Raw genomic sequence first — 24,081 nt, forward strand, 5'->3', positions numbered from 1 at the left:
AATTAACGACATTTTCAAGATGAGAAAAATTAATTTCAGAGAGATTGAATCCTGTCAAGGATTACCTAGCCAATATAGTACGGAGACAGAATTGGAACTAAATTCTGATGTACCTGATTATTTCTCCCACTGCTAAAGTAAATTTTAGATTCTTTTATATGTATTTTCCATTTCTCAAATAAATACAATTTTCATATATATGAAAATACTGAAGTTTTATAAGTTTTAGTTATAATAATATACAATAATACTTAGTATGACCATGATGGACACAACTCTATAAAAAGCTGTTATTTTTATTTTTATAGCCCCCTGACTTCCTTTTTTTTTAATTCAAACAAAAAGTCACAAAAATTATAATCATCCTCATCAGTTCACTCAGTCCCATGTAATTAATTTTTTTATCTTGATCTTTTGTTAGCACTTTTATGAATTCATCAGTTTTCCATTAGAGTTCTGAAAATGCTTATTCATTCACTTCAGCAGTATAGTCAGTTACCAGAAACCTGTACTTGTCAGAGTCTTTTCCATGAATTCCTTGAAGATGAAACCCTTTTACAGGAACATTTTTACAAAAGCATCAGAGTACACCCAGAACTGTCTGTAAATGACAAAAGACTTAAAAACGACCACGGTTAAAGATTTGATGAAAGTTCATATAATGCAGTTGACAAGGAAATTTAGTTATTTCTGAGATATACATTTTAAAGTAATAACTAGAATTATGACTTATAACATTATACCAGAACATATAAGATTTTTAGAAATTTCATGTAATGTCTGAAACATTTATATCAACATATTTCCATACAAATAACCCAAAGAAAGTTTAGTATTACTTGCTTGTTTGTTTGTTTGTTTATACTGCATGTTCTTATTAGTCATCAGTTTTATACACATCAGTGTATACATGTCAGTCCCAATCACCCAATTCAGCACACCACCATCCCCACCCCACCACGGTTTTCCCCCCTTGGTGTCCATACATTTGTGCAATACATTTGTGTCTCAACTTCTGCCCTGCAAACCGGTTCATCGGTACCATTTTTCTAGGTTCCACATACATGCATTAATATACGATATTTCTTTTTCTCTTTCTGACTTACTTCACTCTGTATGACAGTCTCTAGGTCCATCAACATCTCAATGACCCAATTCCATTCCTTTTTATGGCTGAGTAATACTCCATTGTATATATGTACCACTTCTTTATCCATTCGTCTGTCGATGGTCATTTAGGTTGCTTCCATGACCTGGCTATTATAAATAGTGCTGCAATGAACATTGGGGTGCATGTGTCTTTTTGAATTATGGTTTTCTCTGGGTATATGCCCAGTAGTGGGATTGCTGGATCATATGGTAATTCTATTTTTAGTTTTTTAAGGAACCTCCATACTGTTCTCCATAGTGGCTGTATCAATTTACATTCCCACCAACAGTGCAAGAGGGTACCCTTTTCTCCACACCCTCTCCAGGGTTTGTTGTTTGTAGATTTTCTGATGATGCCCATTCTGACTGGTGTGAGGTGATACCTCATTGTAGTTTTGATTTGCATTTCTCTAATAATTAGTGATGTTGAGCAGCTTTTCACGTGCTTCTTGGCCATCTGTACGTCTTCTTGGAGAAATGTCTATTTCCCCAATCCAAAAATGACCATTTTTGGATTGGGTTGTTTGTTTCTTTAATATTGAGCTGCATGGGCTGTTTATATATTTTGGAGATTAATCCTTTGTCCATTGCTTCATTTGCAAATATTTTCTCCCATTCTGAGGGTTGTCTTTTCGTCTTGTTTATGGTTTCCTTTGCTGTGCAAAAGCTTTGAAGTTTCATTAGGTCCCATTTGTTTATTTTTGTTTTTATTTCCATTACTCTAGGAGGTGGATCAAAAAAGATCTTGCTGTGATTTATGTCAAAGAGTGGTCTTCCTATGTTTTCCTCTAAGAGTTTTATAGCGTGTGGTCTTACATTTAGGTGTTGAATCCATTTTGAGTTTATTTTTGTGTACAGTGTTACGGAGTGCTCTAATTTCATTCTTTTACATGTAGCTGTCCAGTTTTCCCAGCACCCCTTATTGAAGAGACTGTCTTTTCTCCATTGTATATCTTTGCCTCCTTTGTCATAGATTAATTGACCACAGGTGCGTGAGTTTATCTCTGGGCTTTCTATCTTGTTCCATTGATCTATGTTTCTGTGCCAGTACCATATTGTCTTGATTACTGTAGCTCTGTAGTACAGTCTGAAGTAAGGAAGTCTGATTCCTCCAGCTCCATTTTTTTCCCTCAAGACTGCTTTGGCTATTCGGGGTCTTTTGTGTCTCCATACAAATTTTAAGATGATTTGTTCTAGTTCTGTAAAGAATGCCATTGGTAATTTGATAGGGATTACATTGAACCTGTACATTGCTTTGGGTAGTATAGTCATTTTCACAATATTGATTCTTCCAATCCAACAACATGGTATATCTCTCCATCTGTTGGTATCATCTTTAATTTCTTTCTTCAGTGTCTTATAGTTTTCTGCATACAGGTCTTTTGTCTCCCTAGGTAGATTTATTCCAAGGTTTTCTTTTTTTTGCAATGGTAAATGGGAGAGTTTGCATAATTTCTCTTTCAGATTTATCATCATTAGTGTATAGGAATGCAAGAGATTTCTGTGCATTGATTTTGTATCCTGCAACTTTACCAAATTCATTGATTAGCTCTAGTAGTTTTCTGGTGGCATCTTTAGGATTCTTTATGTATAGTATCATGTCATCAGCAAACAATGACAGTTTTACTTCTTCTTTTCCAATTTTTATTCCTTTTATTTCTTTTTCTTCTCTGATTGCCATAGCTAGGACTTCCAAAACTATGTTGAATAATAGTGGTGAGAGTGAACATCCTTGTCTCATTCCTGATCTTAGAGGAAATGCTTTCAGTTTTGCACCACTGAGAATGATGTTTGCTGTGGATTTGTCATATATGGCCTTTATTATGTTGAAGTAGGTTCCCTCTATGCCCACTTTCTATGCCCACTTTTTTTTTTTATTATAAATGGGTGTTGAATTTTGTCAAAAGCTTTTTCTGCATCTATTGAGATGATCATATGGTTTTTATTCTTCAATTTGTTAATATGGTGTATCACATTGATTGATTTGCGTATACTGAAGAATCCTTGCATCCCTGGGATAAGTACCACTTGATCATGGTGTATGATTCTTTTAATGTGTTGTTGGATTCTGTTTACTAATATTTTGTTGAGGATTTTTGCATCTATATTCATCAGCGATATTGGTCTATAATTTTCTTTTTTTCTAGTGTCTTTGTCTGGTTTTGGCATCAGGGTAATGGTGGCCTCATAGAATGAGTTTGGGAGTGTTCCTTCCTCTGCAATTTTTTGGAAGAGTTTTAGAAGGATGGGTGTTAGCTCTTCTCTAAATGTTTGATGGAATTCACCTGCGAAACCATCTGGTCCTGGACTTTTGTTTGTTGGAAGATTTTTAATCACAATTTCAATTTCATTCCTTGTGATTGGTCTGTTCATATTTTCTGTTTCTTCCTGGTTCAGTCATGGAAGGTTATACCTTTCTAAGAATTTGTCCATTTCTTCCAGGTTGTCCATTTTATTGGCATAGAGTTGCTTGTAGTAGTCTCTTAAGATGCTTTATATTTCTGCAATGTCTGTTGTAACTTCTCCTTTTTCATTTCTAATTTTATTGATTTGAGTCCTCCCCCTCTTTTTCTTGATGAGTCTGGCTAATGGTTTATCAATTTTGTTTATCTTTTCAAAGAACCAGCTTTTAGTTTTATTGACCTTTGCTATTGTTTTCTTTGTTTCTATTTCATTTTTTTCTGCTCTGGTCTTTATGATTTCTTTCCTTCTGCTGACTTTGGGTTTTGTTTGTTCTTTCTCTAGTTCCTTTAGGTGTACAGTTAGATTGTTTATTTGAGATTTTTCTTGTTTCTTGAGGTAGGCTTGTATAGCTATAAACTTCCCTCTTAGGACTGCTTTTGCTGCATCCCATAGATTTTGGATCGTCGTGTTTTCATTGTCATTTGTCTGTAGGTATTTTTTCATTTCCTGTTTGATTTCTTCAGTGATCTCTTGGTTATTTAGTAATGTATTGTTTAGCCTCCATGTGTTTGTGTTTTTTACAGTTTTTTCCCTGTACTTCATTTCTAATCTCATAGCGTTGTGGTCAGAAAAGATGCTTGATATGATTTCAATTTTTTAAAATTTACTGAGGCCTGATTTGTGACCCAAGATGAGATCTATCCTGGAGAATGTTCTGTGTGCACTTGAGAAGAAAGTGTAATCTACTGTTTTTGGATGGAATGTCCTATAAATATCAATTAAATCTGTCTGGTCTATTCTGTCATTTAAACCTTCTGTTTCGTTACTTATTTTCTTTTTGGATGATCTGTCCATTGAGGTAAGTGAGGTGTTAAATCCCCCACTATTATTGTGTCAGTGTCAATTTCCTCTTTTATAGCTGTTAACAGTTGCCTTATGTATTGAGGTGCTCCTATGTTGGGTGCATATATATTTATAATTGTTATATCTTCTTCTTGGATTGATCCCTTGATCATTATGTAGTGTCCTTCCTTGTCTCTTGTAACATTCTTTATTTGAAAGTCTATTTTATCTCATATGAGTATTGCTACCCCAGCTTTCTTTTGATTTCTATTTGCATGGAATATCCTTTTCCATCCCCTCACTTTCAGTCTGTATGTGTCCCTAGGTCTGAAGTTGTTCTCTTGTAGACAGCATATATATGGGTCTTGTTTTTGTATCCATTCAGCAAGCCTGTGTCTTTTGGTTGGAGCATTTACTCCATTCACATTCAACGTAATTATCGATATGTATATTCCTATGTTCATTTTCTTAATTGTTTTGGGTTTGTTTTTGTAGGTCCTTTTCTTCTCTTGTGTTTCCCACTTAGAGAAGTTTCTTTAGCATTTGTTGTAGAGCTGGTTTGGTGGTGCTGACTTCTCTTAGCTTTTGCTTGTCTGTAAAGCTTTTGATTTCTCCATTGAATCTGAATGAGATCCTTGCCAGGTAGAGTAATCTTGGTTGTAGGTTCTTCCCTTTCATCACTTTAAGTATATCATGCCACTCCCTTTTGGCTTGTAGAGTTTCTGCTGAGAAATCAGCTGTTAACCTTATGGGAGTTCCCTTGTATGTTATTTTTCGTTTTTCCCTTGCTGCCTTCAATAATTTTTCTTTGTCTTTATTTTTTGCCAATTTGATTACTATGTGTCTTGTCGTGTTTCTCCTTGGGTTTATCCTGTATGGGACTCTCTGCACTTCCTGGACTTGGGTGGCTATTTCCTTTCCCATGTTAGGGAAATTTTCAACTATAATCTCTTCAAATATTTTCTCTGGTCCTTTCTCTCTCTCTTCTCTTTCTGGGACCCCTGTAATGTGAGTGTTCTTGTATTTAATGTTGTCCCAGAGTTCTCTTAGGCTGTCTTCATTTCTTTTCATTCTTTTTTCTTTATTCTTTTCTGCAGCAGTGAATTCCACCATTCTGTCTTCCAGGTCCCTTATCCGTTCTTCTGCCTCAGTTATTCTGCTATTGATTCCTTCTAGTGTAGTTTTCATTTCAGTTATTGTATTCATCTCTGTTTGTTTGTTCTTTAATTCTTCTAGGTCTTTGTTATACATTTCTTGCATCTTCTCTATCTTTGCCTCCATTGTTTTTCCGAGGTCCTGGATCATCTTCACTATCATTATTCTGAATTCTTTTTCTTGAAGGTTGCCTACCTCCACTTCATTTCATTTTTTTTCTGGGGTTTTATCTTGTTCCTTCATCTGGTACATAGCCCTCTGCCTTTTCATCTTGTCTATCTTTCTGTGAATGTGGTTTTTGTTCCACAGGCTGCAGGATTGTAGTTCTTCTTGCTTTTCTGACTTCCTTTTGGTGAACCTCTCCTCCAGAGTTCTGCTGGGGCATGGGTGCACACACACACACACACACACACACACACACACACACAGAGACATGGGCTGCCCTGTTCCCAATGGTTTGCCCACTTCTATTAAACATTCTTTTTCTATTTTTACCCCTTAAGGGCCACATTAGGAAGCTCTGCCAGGTTGTGTGAAAGATATAATCTCATTAAGGTGTTAACAGACGAAATCTTTAACAGCTTAAAGTTTTTCTCCCTCCCACTGTCTCCATACCCCACGATAATATATTTATGTTGTAATAGTGGCCTTCACTGTCTTAAACACTATGAATAATTGTGGATATTTCAGGCCAATGTGGGAAATACTTGGTATCTCAAAGGGGAGACACACCACTCTAGTATATGGATTAGTCGGGACTCTTGTTTGCAGGTGACGGAACTCCAGTTCGAAGTAGCTTGGACAAAAAGGAGTCTTATTGGAAGGATACAGTGTGAGATGGGCCTCAGAGTGCTGTGGACCCGAAATTTCTATCCATCAGTACAATCTCCATCTCCTTTGTCTACATTTCTCTCCATGTTTGGTTTTAGTCTCTCAAACCAGTTTCTTTCATGTGGAAGAAAAATTGGCACCAATAAAACTGCATTTATGCCCCACCCCCCAAAAAGGGACTGGGGACCTTCCCTGTTGTCCCACTTGAAAAGCATCCCAGGGATTAGCCTGGCTGGTATCATGTGCCCACCCCTAGAACAATTCACTCTGGCCACTGGGGAAGGATTCTGTCCTTGGCATCCTCTAGTTCAACTTCATATTTGAAATTGGCCTGTGAAGCAGGAGGGTACTGAGCAGCACAGCAATAAATATCCATTGCATCTATTCTGCATCAGGGCTATATAAGCCTAACTTAGGTACAACCAAGGTCATCTATGCTTAAGGAGGGGGGTCCAATGTCCTCTCTCCTATAGCTCCCAGTGGCATTTCCTCTTCCCCAAAAGCCCTTTCCCATCTGCCCTTTCTCTGCCTAGGCACCAGGTACGTGGGATGAATCCCTCCTTTCTTTGTGCTCCCATAGACTTCGTTCTTACCACTCTCAACCACTGCACATACCTCTTTGTAGTTCATTTGATAAATTCATTTACTCAACCAGCACCCAATTAGGTCCTTCTGTTGCCAGACACTGTGTTAGGATTTGTCACTGTTGTTGTTGTTATCACAGGGGTGACTCATTATGATCATCTCTTCTGGAAATAACTGAATATAGAGTTTCTCAAACTGGAATTCATACTCTCTTCTTTGTCACCTCTTTTGCCAAAACATGAGGTACAAAACATTGGATCTCATGTCATTTTCTTGCGTCTCAGTTATCCACAGCAATAAAAATGTGTACAGAAAAGAATATCTTTGCAACACTCCCTTAAGGCTCCACTGCCCATCTGGTGGCAGCTGCCCATATTTCCAGCATGCATTCATGCATTCATTCACCAAGTATTGACTGAATGCCTTCTATACGGCAAGTACTGTAGCATGTTCTGGGGGTCCAGGTGTAAACAAGAGACATACAGGCTCTAAGAGGGAATTAAACAGACAATTGTTAACAAACAATTCCACAAATAATTAATTGATTCCTTTTAGGAATGACAGAAGAAATCATTCTTTTTTCAGTATTAGCTTCACATGCCATACCCATGCCTTTTTGTTGGAAAAATGTCATGGGAAGATTTCAAGATTAAATTTAGTCTTCGCCCTGAATAAAAATCAGAATATTTGTCCACTTAAAAAAAAGGGAACACAGACTATAAGGAATCCTTAAATAGACCTTTTCTCCCACAGCCCTCCAGCCCTCTCTGTGTGCTTTTGTGGGAATCACTGGGGCAGGTAGGAAGACCCAGTTACTTGCACACGCAGACAATTTCCTCATCCAGAGTCAGAGAGGAAAGTATCTGCCAGTCACTGTTGCAGGTTATCTTGAAAAGGACTCTGACCAGAAAGCAGAAAGGTTATCGAGTGCTGGTAAATGTCATTAGTTTTCAGATAGAATTCTCAGAAATCACAGGATTAATTTGCATGTCAGGGAGGAAACCTCAGTCACCTGACTCAGCAGCTGGAGCATGAAGAACATTTAATTCTACCATTTATCCAAACTAGTATGCTAAAAAAAGAAAAAAAAATTTTTTTAACCACTTTAAGTAGCACTCTTCTAAGGTCTCAGTATATCTCCTGTGTAGCTGCCCAGGTTGGTGTGGTTTGTGTACCCTGTAACCCCCATCCTTGCAGAGTTCCTGTGAGCCTGTGAGTCCTTGCAGAGTCCACAAATGACTTACAAATGCTGCTTTGTCATTCTCCTCCTGGCGTGGAGTGGAGTTGGCTCTTCTAGTTGTCTAACCTGAGGGTTGTGTAAAAACACACTCTGAGAGCTTTGCAGAAGCTTGGCAATCCCTTGTTCAACTCTTCTTTTTCACATACATCACCAGCTTATGATAAAAGCTCAGTATATAAGTGCATTCTCTGTTGGAGGAAAGAGTTTAGCTGATTTCTCTTTCTTCAATGAACAGAATCTTTCGTTTTATTTTTTTAATGCGCTTAGCTCTTTATTTTTTTGTTTTGCTTTTCTTTTTCTTTGAGTTTTATTGAGATATAATTGACATACAGCACTGTTTCAGTTTAGGGTATAGAGTATAGTGATGTGACTGACACACATCATGAAATGATTACCACAATGAGTTTAGTGATCATCCATCATCTCATATAGATACACAATAAAAGAAAACGAAAAAGTATGTTTTTCTTTGTGATGAGGATTCTTAGGAGTTATTCTCTTACCAAGTTTCATATATAACATACAGCAATGTTAATTCATGTCAGCAATGTTAATCATGTTGTACATTCCTTACCTAATAGTTATTTATCTTATAACTAGAAGTTCGTACCTTTTACTGCCTTCATCCAATTCCCCCCCGCCCCACCTCCTGCCTCTGGTAACCATAAATCTGATCTCTTTTTTATGAGTTTGTTTGATTGGTTGGCTGGTATTAAACTATAATTGACCTACAACACTATGTTAGTCCTGGTGCACAACATAGTGATTCGATATTTCTATACATTACAAAATGATCACCGCAAATCTAGTTACCATCTGTCACCATAAAAAGATACTACATTATTATTGACTATATTCCCCATATTGTACATTTCATCCCCATGGCTCATTTATTTTGTAACTGGAAGTTTGCTTTTGTTTCCCTTGCCTGAGGAACCAGATACAAAACAATATTGCTAAGACTGATGTTAAAGAATGTACTGTCTATGTTTTCTTCTAGGAGTTTTATGCTCTCAGGTCTCACATTTAAGTCTTTAATTCATTTTAAGTTTATTTTTGTATGTAGTATGAGAAAGTAGTACAGTTTATGTCACATGTAGCTGTCCAGTTTTCCCAGCACCATTTATTGAGGAGACTGTCTTTCCCCATTGTATGTTCTTGCCTCCTTTGTCATAAGTTAATTGACCATATAAACATGGGTTTATTTCTGGGCTCTCTATCCTGTTCCATTGATCTATGTGTCATTTTTTATGCCAGTACCATGCCATTTTGATGACTGTAGCTTTGTAGTATAGTTTGAAATCAGGGAGTGTGATACTTCCAGTTCTTCTGTTCTTTCTCAACATTATTTTGGCTATTCTGCATCATTTGTGCTTCTAATTAAATTTTAGAATTATTTGTTCTAGTTCTGTAAAATTTACCATTGGTGTTTTAATAGGGATTATATTGAATCTATAGATTGCACTGGGCAGTATGGTCACTTTAACAATATTATTTCTTCCAATCCATGAGAATGGTGTATCTTTCCATTTGTTTGTGTTGTCTTCAGTTTCTTTTATCAGTGTCTTACAGTTTCCCAAATACAGGTCTTTAATCTCCTTGGTTAGATTTATTCCTAGGTATTTTATCCTTTTTGATGCAAATGTAAATGGGATTGTTTCCTTAATTTCTCTTTCTGATAGTTCATTGTTAGTGTATAGAAATGCAACAGGTTTCTATGTATTAATTTTGTATCCTGCAGCTTTACCACATTCACTGATGGGTTCTAGTAGTTTTTTGTTGGCGTCTTTAGCAGTTTCTATGCGTAGTATCATGTCATCTGCAAATAGTGACCTTTTACTTCTTCCTTCCCTATTTCGATGCCTTTTACTTCTTTCTCTTGTCTGACTGCTATAGCTAGGTCTTCCAATACTATGTTGAATAAAAGTGGTAATAGTTGGCATCCTTGTCTAGTTCTTGATGTTAGAGGAAATGCTTTCAGCTTTTCACTGTTGAGTATGATGTTGCTTGCAGGTTTGTCTTACATGGGTTTTATTATGTTTAGTTGTATTCCCTCTATGCCCACTTCGTTGAGAGGTTTTTTTTTTTGCATAAATGGATGTTGAGTTTTGTCAGAGCTTTTTCTGCATCTCTTGAGATGGCCATATGACATTTTATTCTTCAGTTTGTTAATATGGTGCATCACATTGATTTGCAGATATTGAATGATCCCTGCAGCCCTGGAATAAATCCCACTTTATCATGGTAAATGATCCTTTTAATGTATTGTTAAATTTGGTTTGCTAATATTTTGTTGAGGATTTTTCCATATATATTTGTCATTGATATTGGCCTGTAATTTTTCTTTTTTTTTAACATCTTTATTGGAGTATAATTGCTTTACAATGGTGTGTTAGTTTCTGCTTTATAACAAAGTGAATCAGTTATACATATACATATGTTCCCATATCTCTTCCCTCTTGCATCTCCCTCCCTCCCATCCTCCCTATTCCACCCCTCTATGTGGTCACAAACCACCTACCTGATCTCCCTGTGCTATGCAGCTGCTTCCCACTAGCTATCTATTTTACGTTTGGTATTGTATATATGTCCATGCCACTCTCTCACTTTGTCACAGCTTACCCTTCCCTCTCCCCATATCTAATTTTTCTTTTTTTGTCTTTGGTTTTGGAATCAGGGTGATGCTGAACTCATAGAATGAGTTTGAAAGCATTCCTCTTCAATTTTGAGGAATAGTTTGAGAAGCGTAGGAAGTAACTCTTCTTTACGTATTTGGTAGAATTTACCTGTGAAGCCATCTGGTCCTGGAATTTTGCTTATTGGGAGTTTTTTTGGCTACTGATTCAATTTCATTTGTGGTATTAGTGATCTGTTCATATTTTATATTTCTTTCTGATTCAGTCTTGGGAGATGATATGTTTCTACCAGTTTATCCATTCTTCTGTCTTTCCATTTTATTGGCATATAACTCTTCATAGTAATCTCTTCTGATCCTTTGTATTTCTGTGGTGTCAGTTGTAGCTTCCTTCATTTCTGACTTTTTTGAGTTTTCTCTCATTTTCTTGATGAGTCTGGCTAAAGCTTTATCAATTTTGTTTATCTTTTCAAAGAACCAGATCTTAATTTCATTGTTCTTTCTTTTTCGTTTTTTAGTCTCTATTTCATTTATTTCCACTCTAATCTTTACTGTTTCTTTTCTTCTACTAACTTACAGTTTTGTTTGTTCTTCTTTTTCTAGTTAAACTATAAGTTTATGTTGTTCTTTTGAGATTTTTCTTGTTTCCTGAGGTAAGCTTGTATCTCTATAAACTTCCTTCTTAGAGCTGCTTTTGCTGTGTTGCACAGATTTTGAATCATTGTGTTTCACAGGCTGGTGGGTGGGGCCAGGCCCCAGCTCTAATAGGCTAGAAAGAGGACTTCAAGATGGCAATTGGCAGCATCAGAGTCCTCGTGGTAGAATGAGCTTCTGAAAATGACTTCCACTCCCCAGAGGGAGTCCAAGTTGCCTCTTGCCTCTCTGGGAGGCTCTCCAAGATTAGTAAGTGGGTCTGACCCAGGCTCCTTTCAAATGACAGCCTTTGTTCTGGGTCTCAGAGTGTGTGAGATTTTGCATATGAATTTTAAGAATGAAGTCTCTGTTTCCTTCAGCTGTCCCATACACAAGCCCCACTGGCCTTCAAAACAAGGTAGTCTAGGGGCTTGTCTTCCTCATGCAGAACTCCTGGGCCGGGGAGCCTGATGTAGGGCTCAGAACTTACTCCTTGGGGAGAACCTTTGCAGTTGTGAATTATCCTCCCATCTGTGGGTTGCTTACCTGGGGGTATGGGTCTTGACTATTACCACATCTCTGTACCTCCTACCCATCTCCTTGTGGTTCCTTCATTATAGCTTTAGTTTTGAAAGCTCTCTTCTGCTAGTCTTCAGGTCATTCTCATCGATAGTTGCTCTGTAAATAGTTATAATTTGATACGCCCATGGGAGGAGTTGAGCTCATGGTTTTCTTACTCTGCCATTTGGCTAGCAGAATCTTTCTTGAATATTTCCTAATGGCTGTAGAGGGGTTTCAGAATGGTCTAAGACATACTCCCTGTCCTGTAAGAGCTTAGAACTGTGGGTCCCTATTTTTCTTTAACATAAATACCCTCAGTGACTCTCAAAAAATTTTGATAATCCTAACCCCCAAATCCCTCCTCCCTGAAGGTGGTTGTCTTTTCAGTGTCCGTTAGTTAAGAAAATAAATTAAAACAAGCGACCATGAATTTGGTGACCTTTTTAAATGGATTTGTATTTATTGATCTCAGGAATTCCTACAGAAATTTGAAAACCATGTATGTGTTAGAGTTATTTTTACTCTGTCTACAGACAGCATTTTGGTGCACATGGGGATGCATACACAAGTTGCAGTGCTTCATCTACCAATTGGCTTATAGAAACAGCTTGGTATTTGACAAATAAAAGTGTAAAACATTTCAAGTTCCAAGCGAGTGGTATGGCTATTACAAATTGTCTAGGCTCGAAGGAAGGAGAATTTGTATGATCTATGGTAGACATATGGGTCCTTAAGAGGTAAACCCTTGAGCTTGGCAATGAAGGTTTAAGGGAATTGTCAATGAGAAAAACTTGCAAAGACATCGTGAAAAAGGCTCAGAGGGCTTGCTCTATAAGAAGACAGCATTAAATGCTTACATCCAGCAAAGAACAAGCACAAGCTTTAGAATCAGACAAATGTGGGTGTTCATGAGCTGTGTGACCTTGGGCAAGTTACTTAGCATCACCAACACTCAGGTTTCTCTCTTATAAAATGGGACTAACCTGTCCTGAACACTTCACAGAAGAGTTGGGAAGATCAAATAAGATCACATAAATAAGGGACAGCATTTTGTGAAGGGTGATTTTACCAAGTAAATACACATCATTATTTTTTAAAGGCCTAGAGATGTCCAGTGGACTGAGTAGACCACTGTGTTGATTAGGATTCTTTGTTTTCAAGGAACAGAAATGATTCTGGCTCACTTAAACAAAACGGAATTATCAAAAAATGTGCCGGGAGGTGAGGTGGAAGGGGTGAAGTACACAATATGACTCACAGATTCTAAGGAAATCTGAAGAACCAGGCTCAGAAACAAGTACCAGGAAATTTCAGCTCAGCAGGAGAATATCGGTAGCAGCAATTACTTAATGTTCTCCTTTGTTTTTCCTTCCCTGAGTTATTCTACTCAAGGCAAAGTCCCACAGTGAGCAAATTTAGTGGGCAGGGCATCGTGATTTATACTCTCATTAAGATTATGAACCAGGGAGAAAAGGTAGTTTTCCAAAAGGAAGTTAAAGGATTGTTAAAGAAAGGAGAACACGATAGAGAGTGAGTCACCAGAAAACATCTATCCACTACAGACAATTTCAAAAGATCATCCATACATTTATGTAATCATATTTATTGATCAACTTTGAATAATAGTGAAAAATAAGCCTAGGAAAGTAAGAGTTGAGGCTAATTCAAAGGAAATGGCCTAGTCTAGATACAGGAATATATCACAACCTCTTTGTTTCACCATGGCCTTCCCGGTTGCCCCAGGAGGATACAGCCTACTGTATCTAGGGCATAGGTCAGTGAGGAGTACATTAATCCCGGAGAGTCATTACACACTAACACTTGGCTCACTTTTCTTTGCTTTCACTGATACCACCATTGACACATCCAGCTAAACTGGGAACTTTGAGTTGTTTTATGGCTGCAATAATTGATTTGTGTCAATAACCTCTTCCTTCTCTCTAATTCTCACTTCCATGGCTCATACATAGATCGTTGGATGGATGGATGGATGGATGGATGGATGGATGGATGGATGGATGGATGGATGGATGGGAGACTAGTCTGGCCCATGTTGGGATCTAGGATTGTGACTACTTTTTTTCTTTTTTTTATTAGTTGAGCCAAAGAATTTCCTTGCAAGAAGCAATCTTATTCCCATGAATCAAAGTTAAGATTTGTACCTGGGGCTTTTCCTACTTGTGTGGGGCAGTCTTTACAGAGAGGTCTTCTTTGTTACCTCCTCATCCATCACCTTTCAGTATTTATATTTATAATATTCATCTCCCCAGCACTAACCTTACCTCTCCAAATCTTTATAGTGTGCCTGTTAACACAAGGTATCACAGGAGATGCTCTAGAGGAAGCTGACAGAGATCTAGATACATCAGTGTTAAATGGAGGCATGAGAGTGGATGTGGAAACATGTTAAAAGAGCAATTTTTGTTGGCTAGGGTGAAACAGTCTTTGGGGATATGGGTGGGCTTCATAGAGGAGGTGGCAGATAAAAAACCTCTCAAATGTTAAAAATATATATAAAGGGGCTTCCCTGGTGGCGCAGTGGTTGGGAGTCTGCCTGCCGATGCAGGGGACACAGGTTCAATCCCTGGTCCAGGAGGATCCCACATGCCGCGGAGCGACTGGGCCCGTGAGGCACAACTACTGAGCCTGCGTGTCTGGAGCCTGTGCTCCGCAGCAGGAGAGGCCACGACAGTGAGAGGCCCGCGCACTGTGATGAGGGGTGGCCCCCGCTCGCCGCAACTAGAGAAAGGCCTTGCACAGAAACGAAGACCCAACACACCCAAAAATAAATAAATAAATAAATTTATTTTTAAAAATAAATATATATATATATATATATAGTAATAATTCTCAAAAGAATGTTCTCTGTCTAGGCAATTTAGTGTCTTAACCTCTACCTTTTGAAGGTACCCTACTTTAAAATGCAAATTATACTTGGAAGAGGTAACACACCACATTGCTTATTAGTTGTAGTAATTTTTATATATTTTCTACTATATATTAAAAATGAATTCTTTTTTCATAACAAATCCCCTTTTATTTATTTTTGGCTGCGTTGGGTCTTTGTTGCTGCATGCAGGCCTTCTCTACTTGTGGTGAGCAGGACCTACTCTTCATTGCAGTGTGTGGACTTCTCATTGCAGTGGCTTCTCTTGCTGCGGAGCATGGGCTCTAGGCGTGCGGTCTTTAGTAGCTGTGGCACAGGAACTCAGTAGTTGTGACTCGCGGGCTCTAGAGCACAGGCTCAGTAGTTGTGGCTCACGGGCTCTAGAGTGCAGGCTCAGTAGTTGTGGTGCACAGGCTTAGTTGCTTCGTGACATGTGGGATCTTCCCTGACCAGGGCTCGAACCCATGTCCCCTGCATTGGCAGGTGGATTCTTAACCACTGTGCCACCAGGGAAGCGCCCCCCTTTTATTTGTAACTGTAGGATAGTACATACATTGCCAGGAACCTCCACCATGCTTATATAGTAGTTTCTGTGGTATACAAATGATATATACAGATTTCTCTTATTACAAGTCATTATGACCCCCAGTCATAAAACCTAACTTTTTTCCAACTGAAGAGAAGAAAATATAGAAATTTGGATTGTGTCCTTTCCTAATGGACTGTTAGGATAGAGGGTATTCTCAATCTCTGCAACTTCATCTCCTGTTAACTTGGAACTTTTTCTAGAGCAATTTTTTGTTCTTCCCCCTCCCCCAAGGGACATTTGGAAATGTCTGTAAACATTTTTGGCTGTCACAACTGAGGGGGAGAAGGAGAGGGTGCTACTGGCATCAAGTTGGTAAGGGCCAGGGATGCTGCTAAACATCAAAGAATTATCCAGCCCAAAATGTCAAGAGTGGCAAGTTGAGCTACCCTGGTCTAAAAATGCCTTGAGCTGCCAATCAACCAGATGTCTATGTAGACACTAGAAAAAATGAAAGTGAGCCAGTGCAAAACCTTTCATGAAACATAAATACAAATCTTTTAGAAACAATCAAAGAAATAAAAAAATGTTAATAGCAGTCAATCAAAGGTCAGCAGGACAATATTATGTAATTTACTTTTTGATTCTTCCTTATCTGACCCAAGTTAAGAAGGGTGGTAGTGATGGTGATAATGATGATAGTTTCTAGACACTGGGGTTTGCTTACATTTTTTATTGAGATACAAGTGGCATATAACATTATATTAGTTCTAGGTGTCTAACATAATGATTTTATATTTGTATATATTGTGAAATGATCACAGTAAGTCTAAGTTAATATCTGTCATCATACATAGTTAATTTTTTTTCTTATGAACAGAACTTTTAAGGTGTACTCTCTTAGCAACTTTCAAATATGCAATACAGTATTATTAAATATTGTTGCCATGCTTATGTTATTTTCCTTGACTTATTTATTTTTTAACTGGAAGTTTGTAACTTTTGACCCCCTTCACCCATTTCACCCACCCACAACTCCCTGCCTCTGGCAATAAGCTTTTTTCTTTAAATTTAGATTCCACATACAGTTGACCCTTGAATAACACTGGGGTCAGGGATGCTAGCCATCCACACAGTGGAAAATCCACATGTAATTTATAGTCAGTCCTATGTACTCGCAGTTCCACATCTACCAGTTCAACCGACCACAGATCGGGTAGCACTGTAGTATTCACTATTGAAAAAACCTGCATAAGTGGATCCACACAGTTCAAACCCATGTTGTTCAAGAGTCAACTATATACAGACCTCATGTATTGTACTTCGGTCATAGGAAGTGGAAAAGGAATATAGAAAAGGAAATAGAGCCAAAAGGAGATCTGAAACAATAATCTTTCATTGTGCATCAAAATAACACTGTGGGGCTTCCCTGGTGGCGCAGTGGTTGGGAGTCTGCCTGCCGATGCAGGGGACACGGGTTTGTGCCCCGGTCTGGGAAGATCCCACATGCCGCGGAGAGGCTGGGCCCGTGAGCCATGGCCACTGAGCCTGCGCGTCCGGAGCCTGTGCTCTGCAGCGGGAGAGGCCACAACAGTGAGAGGCCCGCATACCGCCAAAAAAAATTAAAAAAAAAAAAAAATAACACTGTGGTTTAAGAGAGCAGGCTGTGTGGCATCAGACGTCCTGAGGTTAAAGCCTGTCTTCTGCTTTGCTAGCCGTGCACCATTGGGAAAATCCACTGAATCTCTCGAAGCCTTAGTTCCTTCATTTGTAAAATAGGGTAATAATAGTACCTACCTGGTGGAGTTATTGTGTGAATTCAAGAGAATAGCATGTATAAAATATTTAGTTATACTTGACACACAATAAGCATTCAGTAAGTACTGTAATAATAATAATAATAATGAGAGGAGAAAGTGGAATAAATGTATTGGTGATGACGATGATAACAAAGACAATAATGATTGATGATTGGCTTTGGAGTCTGATGATGTGGATTGCATTGCAGGCTCTGTTACTTACCAACCATAAGACAATTGCTTTATTGAATCTGCATTTGCACTTCTGTCCACATCTCTTAAGGTTACTGTGAGAACTTTATGGCAGGTGCCTGGCACATAGTAAATACTCCAGATCAGTAGGTCTGGCCTGAAGAACCACAAACACACTGTGCTCTCTGGAAAGGGTTTGCCTTTTCCTGTACCCTGATGGCTGTTCCTTTCATAAGGACAACACCTTAGATAAAAGGCTGGGTCTGAAAGAAAAGGTGGTTAGGTGGACTTCATTCCCAAGCTAAGAAAAGCTAAGGGGTAGTGAGTCAGAAGTGAATCAGAAATTCCTGAACAAGGTAAAAAATAAGGACCCTGATAGATTTGTAGGGCTTGGCAATGCCCCTGCCGCTGCTGTCCTTGAGTTCTCCTAGCAGCTCCCTAGAGTGAGTTACAGGAAAGCCTAAGAAGCAAGCAATGCTGATGGGGTCTCTGGAGACAGCAGGGCCGTGTGGCCCTCTCCACAGTCCATCTCGGGGAGGAACAGAAGGGGCCCGAGGACAGAGAGCTAGAAAGGGCGAAATCACCTCTCCGTGTAGAGAGGGAGACAGAGCACCCAAGGCCAGTGCCCAGAAGAATAAAAGAGCAAGGGATGCTTCAAGAGGAAGGTCACTGGGAAGCCCCACTGAGGGACAAGAGACTTGAGCACTGCCGGGGATCCGCCAGGTATGATTAAACAGCTGACAGGGACTCACTGCAGCAGGATCATTAGCTCTCAGACCCTGCTGCCGCTCACATCTGAAATAAGTTTGGATTTAGAAAGCTAGCAATGAGCTGAGCGGTACAGATCAGGAGGGAAGCACACGGCTTAATCAGGGCCGTGAAAGCAGCTGACAAATTACAGCATGATTTGTCATCATCTCAGAACTCGGCAAGTGTTTGTCCCTGAAAGAATCAATACTTGGAGGGAAGAGGGCTGTATTTTTAGAAACTCCTGGATGGTTAATTTATTTCAAGTGAATGGAGAGTTTATGTTGGCGCCCCACAGAACCAATGGACAGTATATTTACACGAAGCCAGAAAATGCTATCATTTCTTCTAATCAATTTACTCCTTTGAACAGCTGTACCTTGAAGCTTGGAGTGATAAATTCACTCCCCGTGCTAAAAGCTCTACCCTGGGAACCACTTCCAATCCCACCTTTAGTAGTACTTCATTCTATATGCATAGCATGTTATACCTTTCAAAACTTTCCCACATGGATTCTATCTTCTGGGGCACAAGTAAGATGGACAGGGAGGGGGTGTCAGCCCCATTCTACAGAGGAGAAAACTGAGGCTCGACAGTTGAATGTACTATTAGGCAATGTGGGGTAGAATTAGAAAGCAAGATCTCCCCGCCCCTAGTTGTGTTTTCCCACTCATTGAACTTAAAGAGATTGTACAACTAAAATACTGAATGAAAGAGAAAAAGTGAAGTCAAGAATGTGTTTTAAATGCTTTGCTATAAGAATGTTCACCAGGGGGCAGTGTGCTGTGCAAGTAAAGAACAGAGGGTCTGCACTCAGACTTGGATTCAAATCCCAGTCTTGATATGACCACGGACAGCCACTTAACCCTTGTGAGTCACAGTTTTCCCATCTCTAAAGAGGGGCTAATCAAAGTACTTACTTCATAAAATGATTGAAAGCTTGAAAAAAAAATAGCATTCCTTAAGTTCTCATTGCAGCATCTGACAGAAATAAGAGTCTAGTAAATGCTACTTGTTTTGTGTTTTTTGTTTGTTTGTTTGTTTGTTGAGAATTTTTTTAATTTATTTATTTTTGGCTGCATTGGGCCTTGTGGCTGCACGTGGGCTTTCTCTAGCTGCAGCGAGCGGGGGCTATTCTTTGTTGCGGTGCACGGGCTTCCCATCGTGGTGGCTTCTCTTTGCTGCAGAGCACAGGCCCCAGGTGTGCGGGCTTCAGTAGTTGTGGCTTACGGGCTCAGTAGTTGTGGCTCACGGGCTCCAGAGCACAGGCTCAGTAGTTGTGGTGCACGGGCTCAGATGCTCTGCGGCACACGGGATCCTCCCAGACCAGGGCTCTAACCCATGTCCCCGGCACCAGCAGGCAGACTCCCAACCACCTTGCCACCAGGGAAGTCCCTACTTATTTTATTAGCTACTATTTGCACAGCATTTTTGCAACAGCCAAACAATTGAAACCATGTCAATGTTCAGTAGTGAAAGAATTAAATGAAATAGGGCGACACTCATGCAATAGGTATCTATCCAGGTAACATGTAAAAATGTTCAAGTTGTATGAACACTAAATCTCATTGTTGAAATGCATAAATGTGTGTGTTTGTCCATACATAAATGTGTATGTAGGTATACGCATATATTTTTTAAAGCCTGGAAGTTCTGTACACACACGAATATTGGCTAGCTGTAGGTTGTGTGATTTATAATCTCTACTTTTTTGATCATCTGTTTCTATGCTGCCCAGTTTGGTAGCCACTAGCCGCCATGTGGCTATTTAACTTTAAATTAGTTAAGTGAAATTAAATAAAATTTAAAAATCACTTCCTCAGTCATACTACCATATTTCAACAGCCACATGCGATGTGTGGCTTCTACATTATACAGTGCAGACATAGAACATTTCCATCATTGCAGTAAGTTCTGTGGGGCAGCTTGAGTCTAGAGACTCAAACCCAGGCCGGGGAAGAGTGGTCAGGACAGGGCCCTCCCTTTGCAGCGCATCCAACTTTTCATCTGCATCTATTCTCTCCTCCTTAATGAGGATTTAACTGTTTCTTTTAACACATTACAACTATCACAGTGTGACAAAGCGGGGATTACCTTATTTGCAATGGTTCTAACAGTGATTAGCTCTCCTGATGATCCTATTAAAACGAGATCCCTCTGACTTAATAACCTCACAGCGTCCTCTCTTTCACAGGAGGTACAGTTCCAACCAGAAGGTTTCCACAACATCATCGTGTGTGAGAAGCCTAACAACCACCTTAACAGGTTTAAAGGTTATATGTAAGTATGTGCTGCCTGTGTGCTGCTTGTAAATATCTCGTCTGCAGCTAGAAAACATTTTTTCTTGAAATGGCCAAACAGATAAGCATCTGGGTCCTAAGGAAGTTTATTTCTTTTTATCACAAAAAAAAGGGCTAGAGAAAACTAACTAAATTGGGAAAACTTTTCTAGTCTTTTTTTTTTTTTTTTTTGCTGGAGTGATATTTAATTATCTCACAGGGTTAAATTCACTAATAGTTCAGAACTCTGGTGAAACAGCATCAAAATCGAGACCACACTCTGATTCAGGGGAGGCAAGTACGATTGAATTTAGATTAGATTTCTGAAGGGGCCTTTACTGCCCTGTAGGTAAGAATGGGGACTTTGGAGTTGGACAGACCTAGGTTCGAAACCAGGCTCTATCACTTACAAGCTGTGTGACCTTGAGTAAATTAATTAACCTCTCTGGGCCTTCATTTCCACATCTGTAAAATAAAGATTATATCTACATCATAGGATTTTTCTTGTCTAAGAACTGATCATATGCAAAGCCCGTAGCACAGAAACTGGCACAGAGTAGATAGTTAATGCAACTGCTGCTGTTGCAATTATTGTTGTTATTGTTCCTCACCTCTGGTTCAGCATAAGAGTTTTACTGTAATTTTGCTCCCACATTTGACCGCCGGTCTTACTGGAAAAAAAAAAAAAAAAAGAGTAGTGGTAACAGATGTGAATAAATGCCTGTATTCTGGCTTTAAGAGTTAGAGGACTTTCACAGAACATCGTCTCATTTAATCTGCAAAACAACCCAGGGAAGTGAGAATTATGATTCCCATTTTTCAGATGGGACATGTGATGATAAGATTTTTCAGGATTCTCCCAGAGGCACACAGCAGCTTCAAGGCAAAGCCAGGACTTACAGCTGGGTCTTTTCACTCCAACCCCGGTGTGTTTTCCATTGTCTGCACCCACAGCTCAGACATGTTATAGCAACTTCTCTACCAATGTGCCCTGCAATGAAGCTTAAGAAGGCTTCTTGGGAGGCAGGTGTCAATGCTTTCCCTCCACCTACATTTTCTCAGGCCATATGAGATATCTTGAGGAGCAAGATAAGAGGGGAAAGGGTAAGAACAGTACAAGAGAAATAGCAGCTTTTCAATGCAAATTACTTTTTAAAAGCTCATAGAGAGCAGACGGAGACAGGCGAGAAGGGCACGAGCTCCTGGGGGAGAAGAGGGTTCGTTGCAGTCATCTGGCAAGGTAGAGCTTGCCACCTGCCGGGGCAAGGAGGCTACCCCTCGTGTCTGAGTTTTGTGGATTTGGTTCATCCCAAGTGACCCATGCCTTGAGCCATTCTTCCTCTTAGAGAGCAGCCTCATCGCTGGGTTTCTCTTTGTAATCCTTTCTCCCCCAAACAGCTCATGCCAGCACCCAGCCTTTCTAAGCTTCATCCTGGGCTCTGGCCCTTCATCTCAGACCGAACTTTCCCAGTTCCATTCAACCCCCAGCACCTCCTCTTCCTGGCTGCTGCCCTTAGAGTTGTCTTTCCCCACCTGCCCGGGCCTCATGCGTGAGCCCTGAAAGTCCAGTTGGTCAGTCCAGCAGCCAACCCACGGGATGCTGGGGAATTCACTGTGGTCCTACATCCCTGCCAAGGCCCAGCACCCACAGATGATAAGCACTCTCTTCCTGAACAAACCCACTGCCTGATGCCTCCAGGTCTCTGGAAGCTTCTTTGGGTCCCCTTAATTTAGGAGTTCTCCTGGGGATAGCCAGGTTGGCTAGAAAATGAGTAGTTTTTAATGCTTTGAAGGTTAGGAATGTCAGATTTGAAAATGTAACTTTTAAACAATAAGATCTCTCTAAAGGAGTGGTTCTCAAACCCCATCTCCTCCGCTCAATCAGAGGACCTTTAGCGAGTCTGGACACATTGTTGGTTGTCACAACTAGGGAAGGGGGTGCTGCTGGCATCTGGTAGGTAGAGGCCAGGGCTGCTGCTCGGCACCCTACAAAGCACAGGACAGCGCCCGCGACAAAGAACGATCCCCCAAAACATGTCAGTAGTGTTGAGGTGAAGAAATATGCTCCCCCTCATAATGCTCTGAGTTGGTTAAATAAACATCCCTGGGGCTTCCCTGGTGGCGCAGTGGTTGAGAGTCCGCCTGCCGATGCAGGGGACACGGGTTCGTGCCCCGGTCCGGGAAGATCCCACATGCCACGGAGCAGCTGGGCCCGTGGGCCATGGCCGCTGAGCCTGCGCGTCCGGAGCCTGTGCTCTGCAACGGGAGAGGCCCACGTATGCAAAAAAAAAAAAAAAAAAAAAAAAAATCCCTGTAAACAGAGCACTAAATAGAAGAGCTATGAGATGGCTAATCTCTTTCTACCATCCATTGAAAAAGGAACATTATGACCGGGAGAAAAAGATGCTGTCATATGTTATCACCTCAGAGAATCAAAAAAAAACGCTCTTTAAACCACTAGCTACTGACACTGAATCATTCAAGTTTCTATCCCAATATTCTATCCATAGCCAACTCCCTCCTTGATAAAGAGAGGTAGGTCATAAAATTTAGCCATTCTCGGACCACGTTTATGATTTGTATCACATTCATAAAACACCTCTACTTTCCAACTTTTTAATTGGCTTTCTTTATTTCCAAAGGAAAATGTATGTTACTGGCACTGTGGGCATCAAGCATCACTGCCCTATGTAGATTGCCATAGATTTATGGCAGTATTGCTTTCCATATATAAATTTCATAACAGTAAAATTAATAAAATGAAATCAAAACAGTTATTATTTCATTCTAACTACAGACTTACTTGCCACAGCCTCCTCTGTGTTGAAAAGTTAGATAAATAAGGGCTAGAAAAACGTTAACGAAATACTAAGACATTTCCTCGTTAGATTTCAAAGAATTGCAAATGGGAATGACTCCGATTCAATGTCAATTAACGGGGTGCTACCTTGGGAACCCTGGTGTAGTGAAAACCACATGAGGGTTGGTGTCTGGGGCCTGGGTTCCCAAGTCCTAGGATATTCCATGTACTAGGTGAGTGGCCTTGGAAAAGTCTCTCATCCTCTCTGAGCTTCATCTTTCTTACGAGTGAGGATGATCACCGTACTAACTTCCCAGAGCTGTGAAGAGACAAATAAAATAATGTAAATAAATGTAGTTTACAAACAAAGAATTATTATTAAGAGGAGTATTGAGTGGCAGTATAGCACTCTGGAGGCAGACTCCCTGGGTTTGAATCCCCTTTCTGCCACATACTAGCTCTGTGAACTTGCCTCAATTTCCCTATCTATAGAATGAGTAGGAAACATGACCTATCTTATAAGGTTGTCATGACCATTAATTAATACATGGAAAACACTTATAACTGGACCTAGAGACATGAAGCATTAAGAATTAGAAGGAGAAAAATCCCTAAGGGTTCAGATTATTACTCTTCTGTTCTCCCCAATGTTGGGGGAAAGTTATATTTTAAATTCCTGAAAAACCCAAATGGAGGGCATCAGGATAGAATAAGGGCCAGACGCTGCGTAATCACTAATGTGGACTGACTCAGAAGTTTCTAGGGTGAGGTGGAAAATTGCAGTGCTTCTGGAGGCTAGAGAAAGGGAAACACTCC

General features: G+C 39.8%; 1 protein-coding gene across 1 annotated transcript in view; it reads left to right on the plus strand.

Annotated features, from left to right (window-relative positions):
* The window catches only part of ATP10B (ATPase phospholipid transporting 10B (putative)), a 369,516-nt gene that overhangs the window by 270,060 nt on the left and 75,375 nt on the right, over positions 1-24,081 (plus strand). Inside the window, exon 7 of the mRNA XM_067732943.1 lies at positions 20,381-20,466. Within this exon, the coding sequence (XP_067589044.1) occupies positions 20,381-20,466 (86 nt within the window). The remainder of the gene's footprint in view (positions 1-20,380; positions 20,467-24,081) is intronic.

Source organism: Pseudorca crassidens, chromosome 3 (assembly GCF_039906515.1).
Source record: "Pseudorca crassidens isolate mPseCra1 chromosome 3, mPseCra1.hap1, whole genome shotgun sequence".
Classification (NCBI taxonomy): Eukaryota; Metazoa; Chordata; class Mammalia; order Artiodactyla; family Delphinidae; genus Pseudorca; species Pseudorca crassidens.